The following is a 27,010-nucleotide window of genomic DNA, read 5'->3' as shown; positions in this document are numbered from 1 at the left end:
TATGCCCAAGAGTGGGATTGCTGGATCATATGGTAACTCTATTTTTAGTTTTTTAAGGAACCTCCATACTGTTTTCCATAGTGGCTGCACCAATTTACATTCCCACCAACAGTGTAGGTGGGTTCCATTTTCCCCACACCCTCTCCAACTAAAATAATATTTTATTTATTGTAGATTCAGGGTTGATAAGACTTAAAAGCAGGACCAAGTTTAACTGTGTGGGTTGCAGATCCTCTTTAGTTAATGTAATGACGTGTTTGAAAAAGAACAAGACCCTGAGATTCGGACCAGGTACTTATTAGTAGGCTCAAATGAAGCTGATAATCTTGAACTCCCGAATTACCCTGAGCTTCCCTAGCCATGAGACTATCCCTCTTAACCTGTCTGAAGAGACTAGCCATTCCTTGCTCAGTGACATTTCTTAACCTCATGTGAAGCAATTGCCTTGCAAGAGGATGCCTATTTATGTCAAGACCTACCAAACCAGGCTTTATTGCTACCAGCCTGTTATTAGATTCAAAATCAGCATACTCCAGGAGAATAAGTGCAAACTATAACCTTTTAGAAGAGAAATTATTCCTCCCAAGCTTGAAAGATATTGTCGATTTATTTGGGGAAAATCCTGGGGGAATACAGGAATACCTCGGAGATATTGTGGGTTTGATTCCAGACCACTGCAATAAAGTGGAAATCACAGTAAAGGGAGTCTCAAGAATTTTTTGGTTTCCCAGTGCACATAAAATTTATGTTTACACTATTCTGTAGTGTATAAGTGTTCAATAGCATCATGTCTAAAAAAGCTACGTACATGCCTTAATTTAAAAATATTTTAAAAGATATAAAAATATTTTTAATTTTAAAAAATTAAAAAATGTATTAAAATTAATTTAAATTTAATTTAAGTTAAATTTAATTTAAATTTAAACTAATTTAATTAAAATTTTTAAAATTAATTAATTTATTTTTTTGGCTGTGTTGGGTCTTCGTTTCTGTGCGAGGGCTTTCTCCAGTTGCGGCGAGTGGGGGCCACTCTTCATCGCGGTGCACGGACTTCTCATTGTCGCGGCCTCTCCCGTTGCGGAGCACAGGCTCCAGACGCGCAGGCTCAGTAATTGTGGCTCACGGGCCCAGTTGCTCCGCGGCATGTGGGATCTTCCCAGGCCAGGGCTCGAACCCGTGTCCCCTGCATTTGCAGGCAGACTCCCAACCACTGCGCCACCAGGGAAGCCCTTAATTAAAATTTTTAATTAAATTAACAACTTTTTAAAAATTGAGTTATTTGTAGTGAGGTGGATGGACCTAGAGTCTGTCATATAGAGTAAAGTAAGTCAGAAAGAGAAAAACAAATACTGTATGCTAACACATATATATGGAATCTAAAAAGAAATGGTTCTGATGAACCTAGGGGCAGGACATGAATAAAGACACAGACGTAGAGAATGGACTTGAGGACATGGTGCGGGGGGAGGGGGGAAAGTGTAAGCTAGGACGAAGTGAGAGTAGCATTGACATATATACACTACCAAATGTTAAATAGATAGCTAGTAGGAAGCAGCTGCATAGCACAGGGAGATCAGCTCCGTACTTTGCGACCACCTAGAGGTGTGGGAGGGAGAATGGGAGGGAGACACAAGAGGGAGGAGATATGGAGATATATGTATACATATAGCTGATTCACTCTGTTATACAGCAGAAACTAACAACACTGTAAAGCAATTATACTCCAATAAAGATGTTAAAAAAATTTTTTTAAATAAAAAAATAAAAACGAAAACATTTTAAAAGATACAAAAAAATAAAATTAAAAAATTAATTAATTTTTAAAAATAAAAATATTTTATTACTAAAAAATGACAACCATCATCTGGGTCTTCAGTGAGTCATGGTAGTAACATCAAAGACCACTGATCACGGGACTTCCCTGGTTTGCACAGTGGTTAAGAATCCGCCTGCCAATGCAAGGGACATGTGTTCGAGCCCTGGCCTGGGAAGATCCCACATGCCACAGAGCAACTAAGCCCGTGCGACACAACTACTGAGCCTGTGCTCTAGGGCCCGTGAGCCACACCTACTGAGCCCCTGTGCCACAACTACTGAAGCCCGCGTGCTTGGAGCCCATGCTCTGCAACAAAGAGTAGACCCCGCTCGCCGCAACTAGAGAAAGCCCACGTGTAGCAACGAAGACCCAATGCAGCCAAAAATAAATAATAAATAAATTTATTTTTAAAAAAGACCACTGATCACAATCATCACAACAAATATAATAAAGAAAACAACAGCATATACCATATATTCATATGCAGGATTTGGTGTCACATAGTCATGGGTTCAAATATTTAACCAATCCCTAACTAACTGTAAGATTTTGAGCAATTTATTTAGCTTCTCCAAATTTCAGTTTCCTCCTCTTCAAGGGGGATTTTGGAGTATTTAGTAAGTTAACACACATAAAGCACCCAGTACAGTTAGCGCATAGCTTAGCACATAGTAGGAACTTGGTAAGATTGAGTTCCCCTTCATCTAACATATTTCAGGCCAAAGAGGTTCTATGAAGGAGTGGAAGAAAGTAAATGTGAATACATGTGTATATACACATTGCATAATTATATGCAATGTGTATATACAATACAATTATTTCTGGGGGTATATATTATATAGATATAAACAGAAGTAACTTTCTTAAAAAAATATATATATATATATATACATATATATATATATATATATATATATATATATATATATATATGTATATATATATACAATCGTGTTTTCTTCTACAGAGTAAGTGTTTATCTTATCCTTTGTGTTCCGCTGCTATCCTGAGTTTGTTCAGGAAGTACCAGAAGAGATCTTGATTAGCCTTGGGGGATCGGAGGACCTGGCCACTGGGATAGAGCTTAATAAGCATTGTCTTCAGAGCATTTACGTGAATATGTGTTCTCCATGCCACCCCAGAGACCAATTAACTACAAATCTGTGAAGTTTGGGTGATACATTCCTTTCTCTTTCAAAAAGAAAAAACCCTCCAGGGCAAATGTAATAAAACATCTCCAAGGAGAGAGAAAAAGCCCTTTCTCAAATTCACCCCCAACCCCAGCTTTTAAAACTTCCAAAATGACCTCAAATGCAGACATTAGTTGATACCAGAAGAGATTCTTAAAGATTACATCCTCTCCTTCTTCTCCCGATACATCTTTTCCCTCTACTTCTCTGCCCACAAACACACATTCTATGCTACAAGTGGATATTTTTATCTTTGGTGAACAAACCAACCTCAAACTTGCTCTTCAAACTTGTTAGCACTTTGGGCACCGGAAGCAGGTACTGAAGCATGATTAGACTCCTTCCAAAGCAGAACGCAAGACAAGTAGAAGCTAAATGACAGACGCAACAAGAGGGTGGGGTAAGTGCAGTCATTCATCTTTTACTTTTCATGTTCATGTCCATATTAATCTTACCTTATAGAGCACCCTAGATCTAGGAGCCTATGTAGATGATGAAAGAGTTATTTGGTTTTCAGTTTTTTCCCCACGAACCTCTCAATTCTACCTGTTTTGCCCAAATTCAGCCCCAATCTTGGTTCTACCTTGGTGCTCCTTTGATGGGCATCTGGAACCATGTTAAATCCTTGCAACTAGGAATAGAATTAAGCAGACATAAAATTTCTGAAGGAATTTCTATGCCCCTGAACATGGCCCCAATTATTAACAAGTTGTCTGAAAAGCAATTTGGAAAGGCTGTAATGGGGGCAGACTTTACATAGCAGATTTTCCAAACAATGCAGAGACCTCTAACCTCCGAAACACTTCTTCTCTCTTCTGACTGATGACTTGAATTTTGCCATCTGAATCTTAATGTCTTGGCACATTTGAATTCTCACTTTACATGGAGAGGGACTCATTCAGTCCCATCAATCATTTGTACATCCAGATGATAGACAGACCTAGAAGAGCAAGACCTTGAGGGCACCGGGCTCTTGCCCAGGGAGGGGAGGAGGCATCATGGTCAGGAAGGACGGAAAGATCACAGAAAACCAGTTTGGCTGAGGTTCTCCTTGTCATTATTGCATTTTTTTTTTCCTTGCATTCCCAACTGCATCTGTTAAACTCAGATTAGGCATATTTAGTTATAAAATTTAACACTTTCTTAAAGATCTTTCATAACAGATGAGTTGAGTTATAAATCAGTGCTACCAGATCCCATCAGTTTCTGCCTGTCTTCCACGTGCTAGATTGTTCATTTTACTGCATTGTCATCTCTTCACCATGGCTTTGAAGGCTAGTGTTATTCACAAAGATGCAGCTCCAGCACCTATAAATCCAACAAAGTCACTGAGCCCCTCAAACTCTCTTCAGCTCTGTAAAATAGGCTTGGTGTTGATTATATCTACACCACAGGATCACAGGGAGTCCAGATTCAGACCAAACTGAACCTCCCAGAGTTTGCTGCAAGAATGAAGGAGATTTCCTTTCTCTCTCAAGGGAAGAAGCACCTCTTTGTGAGCAGAGTTCAGCGATGTAAAGTGCTTCATAAACCCTTAAGATAACTTCCATTTAAGGGTCTAGAATAACATTCAGGGCATCCATATGTGAGAATAAAACCCTGGATAAGCTTCTCTTCTTGTTTCAATATGCCCAGCCTCACTTTCTGTTTCTGGGGATGGGAAATTTCATTCTTAAATATGAAAGTTTTCCCTCCTAATGGCAACATTCAAACAGGCTTTCAGTTGACACATCAACCTCCAGATCATCAAATTCTGCAACCTCACTCCTGTACATGTCTTATAATCCTATATGGTCCATCAGTAAACTCCTTATTTCTGTAATAAAAGCATACTTTAACCTATCACATGAGGAGGAATTGTTTTCAAAAAAGGCTCAGTTTCATAAATAATTATTTAAGGAATATTCACTGCTGATAGCAATCACAGTGCCAATTTATTAAGCAAACATTCTATCTCAGGACCCACGAACATTTCACACATTGTCTCACGCGATCCTCTAACAACTCTGTTAACTGATCCTCAAACAACTCCGTAGTCACTGTTATCCCTGTTTTGCAAATAGAGAAATTGAGACTCAGAACAGAGGAATGAGTTGTTCAATATCCCACCACTGGCAAGTGGCAGAGTCAGGATTAGAACCCGGCTTGTCCTGAAGCCTACCCAGAATCATAACCACTACCTTATCCCTTTTCTGCTAACCTGAACAGCTGCCCCAAACAACCTGAACCACATCACGGACCTCAGGTCCCTAACTTGCTAAATGGTGGACCCTACTCAGAATTGGGTGAGGGCTCCCAAAATGCTCATTGACTTCTTCCAGGAGCAGAAGACCATATCATTCTTGGGCTGTGCTGCTCAGTTCTTTTTTTTTGTCGGCATATGTCTAACTGAGTGCTTCCTCCTGACTTCTATGGCGTACAACCGATACGCCACCATTTCCAGCCCCCCTGCTGTACACTGCTGTCATGTCCCAGGGCCTCTGTACACGCATGGTGGTTGGGGCCTATGTCGGTGGCTTCCTGAGCTCCCTGGTTCAAGCCAGCTCCATGTTTCGGCTCCACTTCTGCGGACCCAACATCGTCAACCATTTCTTCTGTGACCTTCCACCAGTCCGGGCACTTTTTTTTTTTTTTTTCCTCATGTGAGTGAAACCATCTTTATTTATTTATTTTTTTCTAACATCTTTATTGGAGTATAATTGCTTTACAATGGTGTGTTAGTTTCTGCTTTATAACAAAGTGAATCAGTCATACATATACATATATCCCCATATCCCCTCCCTCTTGCACCTCCTCCCACCCTCCCTATCCCACCCCTCTAGGCGGTCACAAAGCACCGAGCTGATCTCCCTGTGCTATGCGGCTGCTTCCCACTAGCTATCTATTTTACATTTGGTAGTGTATATATGTCCATACCACTCTCTCACTTTGTCTCAGCTTACCCTTCCCCCTCCCCGTATCCTCAAGTCCATTATCTAGTAGGTCTACATCTTTATTCCTGTCTTGCCCCTAAGTTCTTCTGACTATTTTTTTTTCTTTTTCTTTTTTTTTTTTTCTTAGATTCCATATATATGTGTTAGCATACGGTATTTGTTTTTCTCTTTCTGACTTACTTCACTCTGTATGACAGTCTCTAGGTCCATCCACATCGCTACAAATAACTCAGTTTCATTTCTTTTTATGGCTGAGTAATATTCCATTGTATATATGTGCCACATCTTCTTTACCCATTCATCTGTTGATGGACACTTACGTTGCTTCCATGTCCTGGCTATTGTAAATAGAGCTGCAGTGAACATTTTGGTACATGACTCTTTTTGAATTATGGTTTTCTCAGGGTATATGCCCAGTAGTGGGATTGCTGGGTCACATGGTAGTTCTGTTTTTAGTTTTTTAAGGAACCTCCATACTGTTCTCAATAGTGGCTGTATCAATTTACATTCCCACCAACAGTGCAAGAGTGTTCCCTTTTCTCCACACCCTCTCCAGCATTTATTGTTTGTAGATTTTTTGATGATGACCATTCTGACCAGTGTGAGATGATACCTCATTGTAGTTTTGATTTGCATTTCTCTAATGATTAATGATGTTGAGCATCCTTTCATGTGTTTGTTGGCAATCTGTATATCTTCTTTGGAGAAATGTCTATTTAGGTCTTCTGTCCATTTTTGGATTGGGTTGTTTGTTTTTTTTGATATTGAACTGCTTGCAAATTTTGGAGATTAATCCTTTGTCAGTTGCTTCGTTTGCAAATATTTTCTTGCATTCTGAGGGTGGTCTTTTCATCTTGTTTATGGTTTCCTTTGCTGTGCAAAAGCTTTTAATTTTCATTAGGTCCGATTTTTTTATTTTTGTTTTTATTTCCATTTCTCTAGGAGGTGGGTCAAAAAGGATCTTGCTGTGATTTATGTCATAGAGTGTTCTGCCTATGTTTTCCTCTAAGAGTTTTATACTCTCTGGCCTAACATTTAGGTCTTTAATCCATTTTGAGTTTATTTTTGTGTATGGTGTTAGGGAGTGTTCTAATTTCATTCTCTTACGTGTAGCTGTCCAGTTTTCCCAGCACCACTTATTAAAGAGGCTGTCTTTTCTCCACTATATATTCTTGCCTCCTTTATCAAAGATAAGGTGACCATATGTGCGTGGGTTTATCTCTGGGCTTTCTATCCTGTTCCATTGATCTATATTTCTGTTTTTGAGTCCTCGCACTTTCTTGCTCTAACACTTTCTTCAGTCAAGTGGTGAATTTCCTGGCGGGGGCACATCATTCCTCATCCTCCTCATCTCCTACAGTTACATAGTGGCTGCTGCCTTGAAGATCTGCTCAGCGGAAGGTCGAAGGAAAGCCTTCAACACATGTGCCTCGCATCTGATGGCAGTGACTCTGTTGTTTGGGATGGCCCTTTTCATGTACCTGCGACCCAACTCCAGCTACTTACTCGGCAGAGACAAGGTGGTATCTGTGTTCTGTTCGCTGGTGATCCCCATGCTAAACCTTGTCATTTACAGTTTGAGGAGCAAAGAGATCAAAGACGCCCTGTGGAAGGTGTTGGAGAAGAAGAAAGTGTTTTCCTAGTTCATGATTGAAAACATATTTCTCCGAACTGCTAGAGACTTAAATGATCCATGACACCTACCTCCACCTCTGGCTTAGGTAAGTGATATGTTTTGTGTGCATTTTGAAAATGGAGGCTCCTGCCAGATTCTCTCACTGTTCCTTATGGTCATCTGTCTACTGATCCCAACATGGATAGTCAAAAGGAGAAAGAGATTACTTCAGTAAAACAAACAAACAAACAAAAAAATTCCCCAGGGTAACTTATTCTCACAATTGGTATTACAAACACCTTTTATTAAGTACTTACTATGTACCAGGCATAAAAGTTATTTAATTAAATACACATTGCAGTGCTACGATATACATGACACTATCCCTATGTTACAAATGAGGAAACGAAGTCCCAGCAAACAAAAAGCAAAAAACAAAACCTGACATGCCCAGGGTCATACAGGAAGTAAGGGGCAGAACTCCCATTCAGACCCAGGTCTTCCTGACTCCAGAGCCCATGCTCTACCCAAATGTTGCCTTCCACGTTCAACAACAAACAGCCCTGAATTTTTACAAGAGTATAGCTCTTATTATTAGAACATGGAAGAATCCGAAAAGATACACTATGTGTAGTTGAGAAAAACTGCAAAACAAGATGCCTACCCCATTAAACACTCTCTCTGAGCTACCCCTGTTGGACTCCCATTGTGGCTACTGGAAAATTATTTAAGCAAATACTGAAGGACATTACCCATTGCTGCCGTTTCTATGTCACCTATGGAGGGACCTGGAAAATTTGAGTCCAGCGGTATCACAGCAATACTCTTCTCTTCTCAGTCTCAGTCACCTGAACTGCCTACTTTTCTATCTCCTTGATTTCAACCCTATCATTCCTTTACCACCACAGGACTTCATGTCACAGCTCCATCCCCCTTTTGATCACCACACTCTGAGTTCCTCTTTTCTATTTGAGCCTATTGCTCCTATAAATTGTTTCTGTTCCCAAATGGATTAGCCCTTGAAGCCCCACATTCAGTATTATTTGCCTTTATCTCTGGGAGGTATATCCCAGGCTATCATTACTCCTTCGTAGAAGACACTTACAGTGGAATTGTCAGGGACAAAAATTTCTGCTGATAAACCCCTCTCTCATTGCTTTGTGGCTCTGTCCTCTCCCCTCTGTTGTATATTGGATATGGATTTGACTTTACATCATTGTTCATATAAGTGGATTAACTATTTCCTTCATATCTGGAGGAGCATAAATGACTCATGGCAGAGGAAAGACCTCTGTTCAGGTCTCCTGGGTTTTTCAGTCTCCTAAATCCATTCCCATTCAAGGTCAAGCAAGTTTAAAATGACTCATACAGATAATACCCAAAGGTATTACCCAAGAGGCAATTTTTCCTGAAATTCCTTTATCAGTTACCCTTTTGAACATTAGGAAGGACCTATATGGCATTGTATTGGAAATTCTGGGAATCATCTCGATGGATGGATGCTATGCCCAGGACCCTTCTAGTTTTATGTTTCCTCAGCTGGCTGAGTGTAATGTGAGGAAGTCTTTGCGATTATTTCAAAGTAATATGGAATGGAGGGACCACACTGACCAAGCAGAGCAGATTTAGAGACATAGGGATAGATTATTCCTTTGAAGTTTTGAATTGACCTGCTAGAATTCTGGTACATATCAATCCAAATGAATACTTCTGATTAAGTATAATTAGTCTTTCTCCCTAAAGGAAGTGATTCAATTTATGAAAATTTTGGAATGAGTTTACCTTAAAGGAAATCTACAAGTTATTCAATATCAAGTCATTTTACCTTCTTCTCCTCCTTTAAGTTAAAACACACACACACACACACACACACACACGCACATCTTTGCTCTTCCTCATCTGCCTTACTTGCCAACCCGTCTCAGTTCGTATACCCTAGACTCTCCATCTGATCTCATGAGAGAGCCTTACATGGAAGCAGAATAAAACGTGGCCTCTACATAGTTCTATGTGAAGAAGCTGAGTGTGTGAATTTACTATCACTGCTGTAACTAATTACCACAAACTTAGTGGCTTAAAACAACATAAATTTATTATCTCACAGTTCTGTAGGTTAGAAGTTTGACAGGGGTCTCACTGGGCTGAAATCAAGGTATCAGCAGGGCCGCCTTCCTTTCTGGAGACTCTGGGATAGAATCCATTTCCTTGGTTTTTCCAGCTTCTTTAGAGGCCACCCACATTCCTTGGTTTATTGTCCCCTTCCTCCCTCTTCAAAGCCAGCAATGTCACACCTACTCTCATCTGAAACATTCTCTGCTTTTAAAGACTCTTGTGATTAGACTGAGCCCACCCAGATAATCCAGAACAATCTCCCCATTTCAAGGTTGATAACTCTTGTAAGTCAACTATACTCCAATAAAATTAAAATACTTTAAAAAAAAAAAAAGACTGACAATCACATTTGAAAAGTCCCTTTTGCCTGAGAGGTAATCTATTCGCGATTTCCTGGAATTAGGACCTAGGCATCTTGGGCGGCGGGGCGGGGGGCGGGGGGCTGGGTGCGGTGGAGCGGGGTGGGGAGACTATCCTGCATTCTTAGTTCTTTTAACACTTGTCACTTTATTGATTTGAGTTTCTGAGGCCAGCTCTCAAGAACATTCATGAGCTCCCCTTTGCGTCCAAGTTAAGGTCCTTACCAGGCACTGCAAAGTCCATTTTACTTTTTGCTATACCTCTCCATCCTTCACTCCTCACTACGTCTCCCCCAGTACCATGGGATCTGGACAGCATGCTATCCCATGACCCCTGAAATTCATACCTTGTTTTCTAACCTAAATGCCTTTCTTTCCCTTCATGGGTCGAACATGAATCAAGAATCAACTTCTCTCTACCTTTTCATTATTCGTTCTAGCTATTTAATAAAAGTTCAAATCTATGTTCCGTTCACGAAGCAAGTGAATTAAAATGTTTATATTTATGTTAAATTAAAATGTAAATTAAATTAAAGTTAAATATTTAATTAATATCATTAAATTTGTATTAACATTTTTATTTAAATATTATAAAATAAATTTTTTTATTGAATTTTTATATAAAAATGTTAATGGTACATCTAACTGGTAAACTACTTTTTTTTTTTTTTTGTAAACTACTTTTCATGAGCTTGTCATCCTCTGTGTCTATTTTGTTTCTTTCAGTTTTATTGAGATGCAATTGACATACTACACTGTATAAGTTTAAGATGTACAGCATATATTGACTTGACATATATATATTGTGAAATGATGACCACAATAAGTTTAGTTAGCATCCATCATCTCACAGAGATACAAGAAAAGAAAGAGAAAATGTGGGATTTTGTGTGATAAAAATTTTAGGATATACTCTCTTAGCATCTTTCAAGTGTACCATACAGCAGTGTTAATTATAGTCATCATGCTGTACATTACATCCCCAGTACTTATTTATCTTATAACTGGAAGTTTGTACCTTTTGACCACCTCTATCCAATCCCCCCTCTACTGCTTTTTATATGCATGTGATTTCTCCTTAGAAAAGATATTCTCCACTCCTGCCCTAAATAGTGTTACATAAGTGCACATTTTAATAAAATAAAACTAGACCTTTATAGGAAAAATCTGTGTATTTTGTGCTCCCTCACCTGAGGGAAAGGTCACATGTGTGCTGTGAAGAGGGTATGGGCTCATGATGTGAGTACTATGGCGCAAAGTGTCCCTCTAATTTATGAGTGTTAGTGTCCAGCAAATCATCTGTAAATGGGTTGTTTGCAGGATTTAACATGTTAACACATGCAAAAAGCCCAGCACAATGCTTGGCAAACAATGGAAACTCAATAATTTTGAGCTTCTCTATGCTGGCAGGTTATTTGGAGGTGAAGAGGGCAAGATTTAAGATAATCAAGTATTTATTTATCAATATTTATCCTTTGCTGTGTCTTCCAGACCCTCCTCTGTGTTTTCTTCATGGACTACAAAAGAAAATCCCAAGTTGAATCAACCCTAGGGTATCTCAGGGTCTGACCACTGGGATGACGATTAATTACCTCTGTTTTTAGAAAATTTAAATGAGAATGTGTCCTTTACACCCCAGAGAGTGATAATTTATGAAGCTGTGGATTTTGGATTTTGCAAATCCTTCCTTTGTAGAGACACTCAAGTGGTAAATGTAGTGAATCATTTGCAAGGATGTAGAGAACCAGCTCCCCAAATTCACCCCTAACCATGGGCTTTGAAAATTCCTTCTCTACTGTCCAGAGCTGTGGATATTAACAGGACCTAGTAAAGAGATCTTAGAGGTTACAGTCTCTCTCCAATCTCCTTTTATCTTCTCAACTTCAAGTATCTGCCCACAAACACACACTTCCAGCACCAGGAGTATGGATGAATAAGCTTCAAGTTCTCGTCTCATTAGAGAGCAGCTTGAGGTCTGGAAGGAGCTACATGTGCCTGATTAGACTGTCTCCAAAGCAGAATAAATCCAAATATAAAGTAGTTAGGGAACAGACTGGCAGGAGGGACAGAGAGGGAACGGGTGCCCATAGTCAGTTGGCATTTTCTCTGTGTGTGTATGTACTATCCAGGCTTATTTATGAGCCCCCTGGAACTGTAAGTCTCAGCCAGATGAAGGAACTTCTTTCATATTTCCTCTCCATGCATGACTCTAGTTTTTCGGCCTTTCTATAAACTCAACCCAAATTCTTCCCTTTCCTCTCCTGCTCCTCTGATGACATCCTCTGATGGGCATCGTGACCCATGTTTGAAACTTTACTCCTAGGAATAAAAATTTAAAAAGAAAAAGTTTCTGAGGAGGTTGCTTGCTCTAGACCACCTCTATCCAAAGAATTAAGAAGTGAGATATATTCTAGGTACCAGGGAGGTCCTTAACATCCAAACTTTCCCTTATTATCATCTTGATACCTAGAATTCTGAAACTCATCTATTAGTTTAAGGTTTGTCCCCTTTTAAAATGCCAACCTTTCCCTTTTAAAAGAAGCTAGTCCTTCATGATGAACCCTTTTTCATTATACCAATCACTTTTCATCTCCCATTATTTACAAATACACTTGTCACACATTGAGTGATTTGTGATTGTCTTTCAAAACCGTTCTTATTTTTAATTTAATAAATTTAAAAGAAGCATTTTTTTAAAAGGAAGTTACTGTTTAAGATTCATAGTCATTTGTACGGTAAGGATCTGAAAGAGAAAACTGAGCAGGTCTCTAAGCACCTGAGAAGTTAAAAGGAGAGGCAGCGCTGAAAGAAGACGAGTTCCAGACCAGAAGAGGGCGCACTCACAGACGAACTCGCGAACCTCACAGTCTGACTCAGCTCCGATTACAGACATTGGTATCAATTTATGCCATTTCACTCTCACAGCCAAGACACCTGTCAAACCAAAACTAGCAACCCAAATGGTCAGGCTCAAACTTAGCCGCATATTTTAAGACATTTGAAGCTGGCAAAAGCTAATTAAATAAGGTAATATGTGTAAAACATTCTGGGTCTTGCACACCGATAAAATCTTATCTGTTTTATTGGTTTAGGTATTATTATCTAATTGAAGGAGGATTGATTCCCAAGATGCCTTCCACCACTCGCCCACAATGTACATTAAAGAATTAACGTTTCCTGACTGTCTACTCTTCCTGGAGCATTGTGCCAGACACTTCACAGTTGCTCTTTGGATGTAATCAGCACAATAACCTGCAAGGTGAATATTTCTCAGATGATCAAGGTTCGAATTTCAGATGCAAAAGTTGCCGACTCTGACAATTTGTGGATGTCACTTATGCTCTCAAATCCTTATTCTCTAAGTCTACCTAGGCAGTACTACTCATTTAAAGTTGATTAATATTTAATTATCACATCTATTTTGCAAAATAGATGTGAGAATTAAATTCTATACATATATGTAATTTGTGTAATTTGTGTTAGGTTTCCATCTCTGTGTGGTTCTGTGTGCAAACTGAATTCTCTGTTTTACGTTGAGGGCAGGGGCTTTCCCCTCTGTCTAAAGGAAAGAATCCCCTCCCCTAGGTTCAAGGAGCCTCTACATCTTTCACATCTTCCAGGGATGCAAATTAGGCCAAAAATCCCTCATGATGATAAATCATTCTGATTTGTTTCTAAAGTAACATTCAGGGAAGCGTATACCTACTCCTTTTCTTCTGGTGTCAACTTGTCTAAAAGAAAAAAATTTATGGTGCTAAGAAATCTTACCCTTAAACTTTAATGTTCTTTCTCAAGGCTACTCTTTGAATTTTTAAGGACAAAATAAAATAATGATTAAAAAGAGCCCCTTGAACTGACTTTTCAACCTCAAGACTAAATCCCCAACATCACCTCAAAAACCACCTTCCTATGAACTTGTGTATCTCTCAGGGTAGACTCAATTTTTCTGTATTTAGCATATGTCAACATGGAGTTCCATGAGATATAATCCATCCATGCCCCAAAGTTACCATTATTAATATGCCCCTTTTAATGAGCACTCACTCTGTGCCTAGAACTGTATTATAAACTATAAATATATATATATATTTATATATATATTATGTTCAAAAGATGTGGATGGATAATTGGGCTATATTATTCAATGTAATATCATGCAGTGATAAGTGTGAACAAATTATAGCTACGTGCAACAACAGGGATTGACCTTAAGTAAAAGACGCCAAACACAAAATAATACCTATAATATGATCTAATACATATAAAGTTCGAAAACAGACAAATTAACTATATTGTTTATGGGTGCATAAGTTGTTAAAATAATTTTTTAAAAAAAACAAGCAAGCGATTATCACAAAAGTGGGGATTGTGATGAGCTCTAGTGATGGGGGTGGGGGAGGTGGTCAGTATGTAACACTCTAGGGCTTCCTTCAGTGTTTCATTTCTTGATCTGGGTGAAGGTTACACAGTGGTATGTTCTGTAATTATGCCTTACTTTACTGAAAGTGAGCTATAGTTTGCAATAAAAAGGTTTTTTAAACCACCTTATCATGTAAATAGTCTAACTATGACAATTAGAAGACAAAAAGCTGGGCTTTCCTGGTGGCGCAGTGGTTGAGAAGCTGCCTGCCGATGCAGGGGACACGGGTTCGAGCCCTGGTCTGGGAAGATCCCACATGCCACGGAGCAACTAGGCCCGTGAGCCACAATTACTGAGCCTGCGCGTCTGGAGCCTGTGCTCCGCAACAAGAGAGGCCGCGATAATGAGAGGCCCGCGCACCGCTGTGAAGAGTGGCCCCCATCACCGCAACTAGAGAAAGTCCTCGCACAGAAACGAAGACCCAACACAGACAAAAAAAAAAAAAAAAAGACAAAAAGTTTCTCATCACACACCAAAAAAAATTGCAGCTATGTATGGTGATGGGTGTTAACTAGACTTACTGTGGCCATCATTTCACAATACATACAAGTATCAAGACCATTATTTTGTACACCTGAAACTAATATAAAGTGTCAATCATATCTCATTAAAATAAAATAATATCCAAAATAAAAATAAAAGACTGTAGAGTGGATTTTTTTTTAAAAGACCCAACTATACATATTCTGTCAGAAACCAGCTTTAAGTACAAAGACAGAGATAGATTAAAAGTAATGCGAAGGAGAAAGATACACCAAAAGAAAGCTGGAGTAGACATACTAATTTGAGATAAAGCAGACTTTGCAACAAGGAAACTTATCAGAGATAAGGAGAGAGTCTTTATAATGATAATGATAAAGGGGTCAATTCTCAGAGAATACCTAACAACCCTTAATGTGTATGTACTTGGCAACAGAGTGTCAAAATACATGAGGCAAAAACTGATAGAAATACAAGGAAAAAGACAAATCCACTACATAGCTGGAGACATCAACATCCCTCTATCAGTAACTGGCAGATCCAACAGGCAGAAAATCAGTAAGGATACAGTTGAATTGAATAGCACCACTAATCAACTGGATCTAACTAATATTTATAAAATATTTCATCCAACATTAGCATAATACACATTCTTCTTAAGATCACATGGAACATTTACCCGGACAGACCACATTCTGGACTATAAAACATTTTATTGGGATTTCCCTGGCGGTCCAGTGGTAAAGAATCTGCCTTCCAATGCAGGGGATGCAGGTTCAATCCCTGGTCGGGGAACTAAGGCCCTACCTGCCACAGGGCAACTAAGCCTGCGTGCCACAACTACTGAGCTCATGTGCCTCAACTAGAGAGAAGCCCACACACCACAACAAAAGATCCCACATGCCACAACGAAGATCCCGTGTGCCGCCACTAAGACCTGACGGAGCCAAAAAAATTAAAATTAAATAAATATTTTTTAAAAAATAAGATAATAAAATAAAACATTTTATTCATAAATCACACAAAGTATGGGGGGTTTTCAATTTATTTATTTATGTCTTTATTTTTATTCTGGCTGCACCAGGTCTTAGTTGCGGCAGGCAGGATCTTCATTGCGGCACGCGGGCTTCTTAGTTGCGGCCTGCATGCGGGATCTATTTCCCCGACCAAGGATCGAACCCAGGCCCCCTGCATTGGGAGCGCAGAGGGACTGCGCGGAGCACAGAGGGACCACCAGGGAAGCCCCCAAAGTATGGTCTAAGACCACACTGGAATTAAATGAGAAGGCAATAACAGAAAGCTAGATTGGAAAATTCCAATATAGATTCCTTTTGCTTAGTAACTTTTTAGTAACTCCCATTGCATCTGCAACTGCCAGCTTCTCCAGTGAAAATTACTTTTCCTACAAAGATGTGACACTATTCCCTATGCTGACTCTTATATCATTAGACTTCCAACCCAGTGTCTCAGGGAGCAGTGTAGACTGTGCCTGTGTTTGGGTGAAGAGCAGAGAAGTGAAGATGGGGAACCCAGCAGGCTCACCTTTCTAAGGCAGAGGTAGGTGAGGGCATCCGGAGGACACAATTGCAGGCAACTTCAGCTTAGCACACGTATAATTTCATGATTTCGATAGTGTTCCATCTTCAGCCCCTGAAAAGTAAAATATCCATGTGCAATTCTTGAAGTAGATGTCATTTAGAACTAAAAGCCTTAGGCTGATTAAAATCTGCTGACTCTCATGTCAAATATTAGGTTTCTCAAGACACATTCAAATTAGAAGTTTTTTTTTATATTAAAACTTATTCTATGAACATTTACTGAGCACCTACCATGTGTAGGAAAGTACCCCGCACAGTCCCTTTCTTAAAAAAAGAGATTAAAAGCTAGCTGGGAGCAGGGAGAGAAACACAGTGATATAATGACATAAGCATTATGACGGTGTGGTATAATGGTTTGAAGCTTACAACGTGCTCTCATGTGAATTGTCATTTAATGGATTTACACAGCAACAAAAGTGAATAGGGGGTGAGAGGAGAAAGTTTATTTTTTTTGACCAAGCCACGCAGCATGTGGGATCTTACTTCCCAGACCAGGGATCGAACCCATGCCCCCTGCAGTGAAACCATGAGGTTACAAGATAGAAAGGCCACCATTTGATCCTGACCTGACATTGGACCTGATTGTCCCAAACCTTCTAAGGTGATTGGCCAGAAGAGCAAGGGGAATCATATTAATCCAAAAGAGAAGCCAACAGTGTCTTTGAGCTCATTTTCCAGAGATCTGACTTGGCTGGTCCCAGACTCTCTCCTGGATGCCTTCAGCCAATGGCTTAGGGAACCAAAACACACCAAAAGAATAATTAGAACTGTCTTCCTCCCATCCCTCTCTCCTTAATAAATTAGCTTTCTTAGGACAATTTTACAGCAAAGGAAAAGAAAAATAAAAGAAGCATAACATCAGAGCTCAAATTAATGGGGAAAATCTTTTACTTCAAGTTGTAAAGATGTGTATGATTTTTTTCTGATTTTCAAGATTAGAAGCCATTTACAGTCATTTTTAAAATAGGAAACAAAGAATATCTTTTTAAAATAAAACTACCAAAATCCAATTACCCACAGATAATGGTATACATTTTTTGAGATTTCTTCTAGACATGTAGTTTTTTTCCAAAAATAACATTATGTGATACATTCAGTGCTTGAGCCTTTTCCTAAAAGGGAATCTTACCATGTCTAAGAATAAAATTCTACATCATAAATTTGAATGGCTGCAAGTATTGAATTATTCTACTATACATTAACTTATTGAACCAATTTCATAAATCAGATATTAATTTAAATTATAATTTCTCTACTGTGATGACCTTTCTTTGTACTTATGACATTAAGCATTTGGTTTATTAGCTTTTTAGCATAAATGCCTACAGTAGAATTTTTGACTCAAAGAATTTGCACATTTTAAGTTCTGACACGTTTCCAGAATGACCTCAGAAAGTTGTCACTGTATACACTCCTATTAACCACATATGGAAGTGTCTGTTTCCCCATATCCATGCCAGTAATGGATCTTCTCATCGTTGACCAATCTTCTAGATGAGAAGTGATATCTCATTACAATTTTAATTTGCGCTTATTTGATTGACAGTGTGATTTACCATCTTTTCATTTGTGGGCTGACCAACTCTATTTCTCTGCGAATCATGGCCCATTTTTCTTTTCTTTTATTTATTTATTTATTTGTTTGTTTATTTATTTATTTATTTATTTTTACGTCTTTATTGGAGTGTAATTGCTTTACAATAGTGTGTTAGTTTCTGCTTTATAACAAAGTGAATCATCTTTTAAAGTATCTATTTCTTACTGAATGATTAGAGCTCTATATATCAAAAACATTAAGCCTATTTTGTATTTTTTCCATATGTTTTCTCAAGTTTTTCATTTATTTTTAGTTTTAAACTTATTTTAAACACTTTTGAAACATGGAAGTTTCATATTTTTATTTAGCCAAATCTAATCATCATCTGTGTAATGCTTACAAAGTTCTCCTCCTCCCCCAAAATTACAAAAAAACATTTAGTTAAACTCTATTCTAATATTTCAATTTATTTTTTGACTTTTATATTATTTCCTTTAAACAAATGGCTTCATTCTTTTTTTTTAACTAATTTATTTTAGTTTTGGCTGAGTTGGGTCTTCGTTACTGAGTGCTGGCTTTCTCTAGTTGCACAGAGTGGGGGCTACTCTTCGTTGCGGTGCAAGGGCTTCTCATTGCGGTGGCTTCTCTTGTTGAGGAGCACGGGGTCTAGGCACGCGGGCTTCAGTATTTGTGGCACGCGGGCTCTAGAGCACAGGCTCAGCAGTTGTGGCACACGGGCTTAGTTGCTCCACGGCACGTGGGATCTTCCCGGACCAGGGCTCGAAACCGTGTCCCGTGCACTGGCAGGCAGATTCTTTTTTTTTTTTTTAAACACCTTTATTGGAGTATAATTGCTTTACAATGGTGTGTTAGTTTCTGCTTTATAACAAAGTGAATCAGCTATACATATACATATATCCCTATATCTCTTCCCTCTTGAGTCTCCCTCCCTCCCACCCTCCCTATTCCACCCCTCTAGGTGGTCTCAAAGCATGGAGCTGATCTCCCTGTGCTATGCGGCTGCTTCCCACTAGCTATCGATTTTACGTTTGGTAGTGTATATATGTCCATGCCACTCTCTCACTTTGTCCCAGCTTACCCTTCCCCCTCCCCGTGTCCTCAAGTCCATTCTCTAGTAGGTCTGCATCTTTATTCACGTCCAGCCCCTAGGTTCTTCAGAACCATTTTATTTCTTTTTAGATTCCATATATATGTGTTAGCATACGGTATTTGTTTTTCTCTTTCTGGCTTATTTCACTCTGTATGACAGACTCTAGGTCCATCCACCTCACTACAAATAACTCAATTTCGTTTCTTTTTATGGCTGAGTAATATTCCATTGTATATATGTGCCACATCTTCTTTATTCATTCATCTGTTGATGGACACTTAGGTTGCTTCCATGTCCTGGCTACTGTAAATAGAGCTGCAGTGAACACTGTGGTACATGACTCTTTTTGAATTATGGTTTTCTCAGAGTATATGCCCAGTAGTGGGATTGCTGGGTCGTATGGTAGTTCTATTTTTAGTTTTTTAAGGAACCTCCATACTGTTCTCCATGGTGTCTGTATCAATTTACATTCCCACCAACAGTGCAAGAGGGTTCCCTTTTCTCCACACCCTCTCCAGCATTTATTGTTTGTAGATTTTTTGATGATGGCCATTCTGACTGGTATGAGATGATATCTCTTTATAGTTTTGATTTGCATTTCTCTAATGATTAATGATGTTGAGCATCCTTTCATGTGTTTGTTGGCAACCTGTGTATCTTCTTTGGAGAAATGTCTATTTAGGTCTTCTGTCCATTTTTGGATTGGGTTGTTTGTTTTTTTGATATTGAGCTGCTTGTAAATTTGGATGATTAATCCTTTGTCAGTTGCTTCGTTTGCAAATATTTTCTTGCATTCTGAGGGTGGTCTTTTCATCTTGTTTATGGTTTCCTTTCCCGTGCAAAAGCTTTTAATTTTCATTAGGTCCCATTTGTTTATTTTTGTTTTTATGTCCATTTCTGTAGGAGGTGGGTCAAAAAGGATCTTGCTGTGATTTATGTCATAGAGTGTTCTGCCTATGTTTTCCTCTAAGAGTTTTATACTCTCTGGCCTTACATTTAGGTCTTTAATCCATTTTGAGTTTATTTTTGTGTATGGTGTTAGGGAGTGTTCTAATTTCATTCTCTTCATGTAGCTGTCCAGTTTGCCCAGCACCACTTTTTGAGGAGGCTGTCTTTTCTGCATTGTATATTCTTGCCTCCTTTATCAAAGATAAGGCGACCATATGTGTGTGGGTTTATCTCTGGGCTTTCTATACTGTTCCACTGATCTATATTTGTGTTTTTGTGCCAGTACCATACTCTATTGATTACTGTAGCTTTGTAGTACAGTCTGAAGTCAGGGAGTCTGATTCCTCCAGCTCCATTTTTCTTTCTCAAGATTGCTTTGGCTATTTGGGGTTTTTTGTGTTTCCATACAAATTGTGAAATTTTTTGTTCTAGTTCTGTGAAAAATGCCAGTGGTAGTTTGATAGGGATTGCATTGAATCTGTAGATTGCTTTGGGTAGTATAGTCATTTTCACAATGTTGATTCTTCCAATCCAAGAACATGGTATATCTCTCCATCTGTTGGTATCATCTTTAATTTCTTTCATCAGTGTCTTATAGTTTTCTGCATACAGGTCTTTTGTCTCCCTAGGTAGCTTTATTCCTAGGTATTTTATTCTTTTTGTTGCAATGGTAAATGGGGGTGTTTCCTTAATTTCTTTTTCAGATTTTTCATCATTAGTGTATAGGAATGCAAGAGATTTCTGTGCATTAATTTTGTATCCTGCTACTTTACCAAATTCATTGATTAGCTCTAGTAGTTTTCTGGTGGCATCTTTAGGATTCTCTATGTATAGTATCATGTCATCTGCAAACAGTGACAGCTTTACTTCTTCTTTTCCGATTTGGATTCCTTTTATTTCTTTTTCTTCTCTGAGTGCTGTGGCTAACACTTCCAAAACTATGTTGAATAATAGTGGTGAGAGTGGGCAACCTTGTCTTGTTCCTGATCTTAGTGGAAATGGTTTCAGTTTTTCACCATTGAGGACGATGTTGGCTGTGAGTTTGTCATATATGACCTTTATTATTTGAGGAAAGTTCCCTCTATGCCTACTTTCTGCAGGGTTTTTTACCATAAATGGGTGTTGAATTTTGTCAAAAGCTTTCTCTGCATCTATTGAGATGATCATATGGTTTTTCTCCTTCAATTTGTTAATATGGTGTATCACATTGATTGATTTGTGTATATTGAAGAATCCTTGCATTCCTGGGATAAACCCCACTTGATCATGGTGTATGATCCTTTTAATGTGTTGTTGGATTCTGTTTGCTAGTATTTTGTTGAGGATTTTTGCATCTATGGTCATCAGTAATATTGGCCTGTAGTTTTCTTTCTTTCTGACATCTTTGTCTGGTTTTGGTATCAGGGTGGTGGTGGCCTCGTAGAATGAGTTTGGGAGTGTTCCTCCCTCTGCTATATTTTGGAATAGTTTGAGAAGGATGGGTGTTATCTCTTCTCTAAATGTTTGATAGAATTCGCCTGTGAAGCCGTCTGGTCCTGGGCTTTTGTTTGTTCGAAGATTTTTAATCACAGTTTCAATTTCAGTCCTCGTGATTGGTCTGTTCATATTTTTTATTTCTTCCTGGTTCAGTCTCGGAAGGTTGTGCATTTCTAAGAATTGTCCATTTCTTCCACGTTGTCCATTTTATTGGCATAGAGTTGCTTGTAGTAATCTCTCATGATCCTTTGTATTTCTGCAGTGTCAGTTGTTACTTCTCCTCTTTCATTTCTAATTCTATTGACTTGAGTCTTCTCCCTTTTTTTCCTGATGAGTCTGGCTAATGGTTTATCAATTTTGTTTATCTTCTCAAAGAACCACCTTTTAGTTTTATTGATTTTTGCTATCATTTCCTTCATTTCTTTTTCATTTACTTCTGATCTGATCTTTATGATTTCTTTCCTTCTGCTAACTTAGGGGGTTTTTGTTCTTCTTTCTCTAATTGCTTTAGGTGTAAGGTTAAGTTGTTTATTTGAGATGTTTCTTGTTTCTTAAGGTAGGATTGTATTGCTATGAACTTCCCTCTTAGAACTGCTTTTGCTGCATCCCATAGGTTTTGGGTCATCGTGTTTTCATTGTCATTTGTTTCTAGGTATTTTTTGATTTCCTCTTTGATTTCTTCAGTGATCTCTTGGTTATTAAGTAGTGTATTGTTTATCCTCCATGTGTTTGTATTTTTTACAGATTTTTTCCTGTAATTGATATCTAGTCTCATAGCATTGTGGTCAGAAAAGATAGTTGATACGATTTCAATTTTCTTAAATTTACCAAGGCTTGAATTGTGACCTAAGATATGATCTATCCTGGAGAATGTTCCATGAGCACTTGAGAAGAATGTGTATTCTGTTGTTTTTGGGTGGAATGTCCTATAAACATCAATTAAGTCCATCTTGTTTAATGTATCATTGAAAGCTTGTGTTTCCTTATTTATTTTCATTTTGGATGATCTGTCCATTGGTGAAAGGGAGGTGTTAAAGTCCCCTACTATGATTGTGTTACTGTCAATTTCCCCTTTTATGGCTGTTAGTATTTGCCTTATGTATTGAGATGCTCCTATGTTGGGTGCATAAATATTTATAATTGTTATATCTTTTTCTTGGATTGATCCCTTGATCATTATGTAGTGTCCTTCCTTTTCACAGAACTAGAACAAAAAACTTCACAACTTGTATGGAAACACAGAAGACCCCGAATAGCCAAAGCAATCTTGAGAATGAAAAATGGAGCTGGAGGAATCAGGCACCCTGACCCCAGGCTATACTACAAAGCTACAGTAATCAAGACAGTATGGTACTGGCACAAAAACAGAAATATAGATCAATGGAACAGGATAGAAAGCCCAGAGATAAACCCACGCACATATGGTCACCTTATTTTTGATAAAGGAGGCAAGAACATACAATGGAGAAAAGACAGTCTCTTCAGTAAGTGGTGCTGGGAAAACTGGACAGCTACATGTAAAAGAGTGAAATTAGAACACTCCCTAACACCATACACAAAAATAAACTCAAGGGGCTTCCCTGGTGGCGCAGTGGTTGAGAGTCTGCCTGACAATGCAGGGAACACGGGTTCGAGCCCTGGTCTGGGAGGATCCCACATGCCGTGGAGCAACTGGGCCTGAGCCACCATTACTGAGCCTGCACGTCTGGAGCCTGTGCTCCGCAAGAAGAGAGGCCACGATGGTGAGAGGCCCGCGCACCACGATGAAGAGTGGCCCCCACTTGCCACAACTGGAGAAAGCCCTGGCACAGAAACGAGGACCCAACACGGCCAAAAATAAATAAATAAATTTTAAAAAAAATAAAAAAATAAAAAATAAACTCAAAATGGATTAAAGACCTAAATGTAAGGCCAGACACCATCAAACTCTTAGAGGAAAACATAGGCAGAACATTCTATGACATAAATCACAGCAAGATCCTTTTTGATCCACCTCCTAGAGAAATGAAAATAAAAACAAAAATTAAAAAAGGGGACCTAATGAAACTTAAAAGCTTTTGCACAGCAAAGGAAACCATAAACAAGATGAAAAGACAACCCTCAGAATGGGAGATAATATTTGCAAATGAAGCAACTGACAAAGGATTAATCTCCAAAACATACAAGCAACTCATGCAGCTCAATATCAATAAAACAAACAATGCAATCCAAAAATCGGTGGAAGATTTAAGCAGACATTTCTCCAAAGAAGACATACAGATTGCCAACAAACACATGAAAGGATGTTCAACATCACTAATCATTAGAGAAAAGCAAATCAAAACCACAATGAAGTATCACCTCACACTGGTCAGAATGGCCATCATGAAAAAATCTACAAACAATAAATGCTGGAGAGGGTGTGGAGAAAAGGGAACCCTCTTGCACTGTTGGTGGGAATATAAATTGATACAGACACTATGGAGAACAATATGGAGGTTCCTTAAAAAACTAAAAATAGAACTACCATAGGACCCAGGAATCCCACTACTGGGCATATACTCTGAGAAAACCATAATTCATAAATGACATGTACCACAGTGTTCACTGCAGCTCTATTTACAATAGCCAGGACATGGAAGCAACCTAAGTGTCCATCAGCAGATGAATGGATAAAGAAATGTGGCACATATATACAATGGAATATTACTCAGCCATAAAAAGAAACGAAATTGAGTTATTTGTAGTGAGGTGGATGTGCTCCGCACAAGAGAGGCCGCGATAGTGAGAGGCCCGCACACCGCGATGAAGAGTGGCCCCCACTTGCCACAACTAGAGAAAGCCCTCGCACAGAAACGAAGACCCAACACAGCCATAAATTAATTAACTAATTAATTTTTTAAAAAAAGAACATGTAGTTGCCAACTTTCTTTAAAAAAAAAAAAAGAATATCAACAAGAACTATATAGCAAACATTATATTTAATGATTAAACATTAAAACAATTTTAATACTGTTCATAAATAGACAATAATGCCCACTATCACCACTAATATTAATTATTGAACTTGAATTCACTTACAATTCAAAAACACTACAAAAATGAGAAAGTATATCAAGGTGGGAAAACTGGAGGAAAAAAAGTCATTATTCTCAGATATTGAGAAGATATACCCAAAATGCTATAAGGAATTCACTGAAACATTATTGAAAATAGTAAAATAATTCAACTTGGTGATAACATATAAAATCAAATTACATGCATCATTTTTTTCTATACACCACCAATATCCATGGAGAAAATATAATAAGAGCTATTTTAGGCAAAATGAAAGACCACATATCATGAAATAAAGTCCTGATTTAAACATGCACATGCATTGCTTCTTGCAAACATACACTTCAGTGCATATCTGAACTCACAAGAAGGGACGGGAAAGGCTCAGGACCAAAAATAAACATAAAGCAGAAAACCAGAGAATTGAATACTCCTCCATCAGTGGAAGGGTAAACTGGATAAAAATCATCCCACAGCAAAGATCACAATGAAATTGTTTGCCTCAACCTGAGCTTTGAGTGGAAAAAAATCATCTCTTCTGAGAATTCAAAACCCTGACTGGAGTCTTGGATTCAAGTTTGCATTGCCTACATGAAATGGGAAACTCCAAAGGGAAAAATTAACTAAGAGTAATTCAGGGTTAATAATGACTTATGATGGCTGGAAGAAACAAATATTTGCCTTCTCTGAAGGAATGCACACTGAACCTGAGCCTTCCAAGTTTTCCATGTAAGTAGCTGAACATAAATTCATAATTCAAAATTAAAAATTCATGAAGAAACTAGCCATTATTAGCAAGAATCAAAAGAAACAACCAAAGCATAACAGACTCTCAAGGACCTGAACACTGGAGTAATCATATACAGAATGTAATGTGAATAAGAAGCTAAAAAAATTAAAGGAGTTTTTGGTTTGTTTGTTTGTTTGTTTTTCGGCTGTGTCAGATCTTTGTTGCAGCGAGTGGGCTTCTCTCTAGTTGCTACATGTGGGTTTCTCTCTAGTTGTGGCATGCGGGCTCCAGGGCACGTGGGCTCTGTAGTTTGTGGCACGCGGGCTCTCCTGTTGAGGAGCACAAGCTCAGTAGTTGCTTAGTTGCCCCGCGGCATGTGGAATCTTAGTTCCCCGACCAGAGATCGAACCCACGTCCCCTGCATTGGAAGGTGGATTCTTCTGCACTGGACCACCAGGGAAGTCCCTTAAAGGAGTGTTTTAAATGAGCAAGAAAAAAAGATAATAAAAGAAAAAAAGTAGGTTTGTAAAAAGAATGAAATAGAACTTCTAGAAATGAAAGCTATAACCAACTGAATAACTCCCTGAAATTGGTCACATATATACACAGAAGTATGGTTAGGAGACTTAGTAAAGAAAATGAACAAATCTAATAAGTAATATATCTGCATGAGTTCCAGAATGAAAAAATAATATGAATGAGGAAGGGTCACTATTTTATGGGATATAACTGGGAAATTTCTATAATTGATGAAAAATACAAATTCCCATATTCATAACATATCATCCTAGAATACATAAGAAGTAGTCCACATATAGTCACATTGTGGCAAAACTGTAAACCACCAAAGTCAAAAAGCACATCATTTCTGTACACTAACAACAAACTATCAGAAAGATAAATTAAGAAAACAGTCTCATCTACAATTGCATCAAGAGAATAAAATACCTAGGAATAAATTTAACCAAGGAGGTGAAAGATCTGTTCACTGAAAACCATACAATACTGATGAAAGAAATTCAAGAAAATACAAATAAATGGGAAGATATTCCATGCTCATGGTTTGGAAGAATTCTTATTACAAAATTTCCATTCTACCCAAAGATAGCTACAGATTCTATGCAATCCCCATCAAAATTCCAAAGGCAATTTTCACAGAAATAGAAAAGCAATCCTTAAAATTGTGTGGTACCACAAAAGACCCTCCATAGCCAAAGTGATCTTGAGAAAGAACAAAACTAGAGGCATCACACTTATCATTTGAAACCATACTACAAACCTGTAGAAATCAAAGCTACATAGTACTAGCATAAAAACAGACATATAGACCAATGGAACAGAACTGAGAGCCCAGAAATAAATCCATACAATTACAATCAATTAATTTATGGGAAAAAAGCCAAGAATATACAATGGAGAAAGGATAGTCTCTTCAATGAATATTTTTGGGAAAACTGGATAACCACATGCATAATAATGAAATTGGACCCCTATCCTATACCACTCACAAAAATTAAATTGAATGGATTAAATATTTAAATATAAGACATGAAACCATAAAACTCCTAGAAGAAAAGCTGGGGGAAACCTCCTTGGCATTGGTCTTGGCAGTGATTTTTTGGATCTGACACCAAAAACACAAGCAACAA

At 38.3% G+C, this 27,010-nt stretch overlaps 2 protein-coding genes across 2 annotated transcripts in view; both read left to right on the top strand.

The window, feature by feature from the left end:
- LOC309605394 (olfactory receptor 4D11-like) overlaps positions 1-27,010 on the top strand; it is a 117,087-nt gene that overhangs the window by 69,834 nt on the left and 20,243 nt on the right. The window lies entirely within an intron of this gene.
- On the top strand, positions 5,268-8,528 carry OR5A1 (olfactory receptor family 5 subfamily A member 1; the record flags this gene model as incomplete). Its single annotated transcript, XM_082342207.1, is given in 4 exon segments — positions 5,268-5,450; positions 5,452-5,616; positions 7,206-7,257; positions 7,260-8,528. Coding segments are annotated over 4 exon segments (723 nt in total). The 3' UTR covers positions 7,583-8,528.

The sequence above is a fragment of the Balaenoptera borealis genome (genome assembly GCF_965194805.1).
Source record: "Balaenoptera borealis genome assembly, chromosome: 11".
Lineage (NCBI taxonomy): Eukaryota > Metazoa > Chordata > Mammalia > Artiodactyla > Balaenopteridae > Balaenoptera > Balaenoptera borealis.
This window is presented reverse-complemented; position numbering and strand designations above follow the sequence as displayed.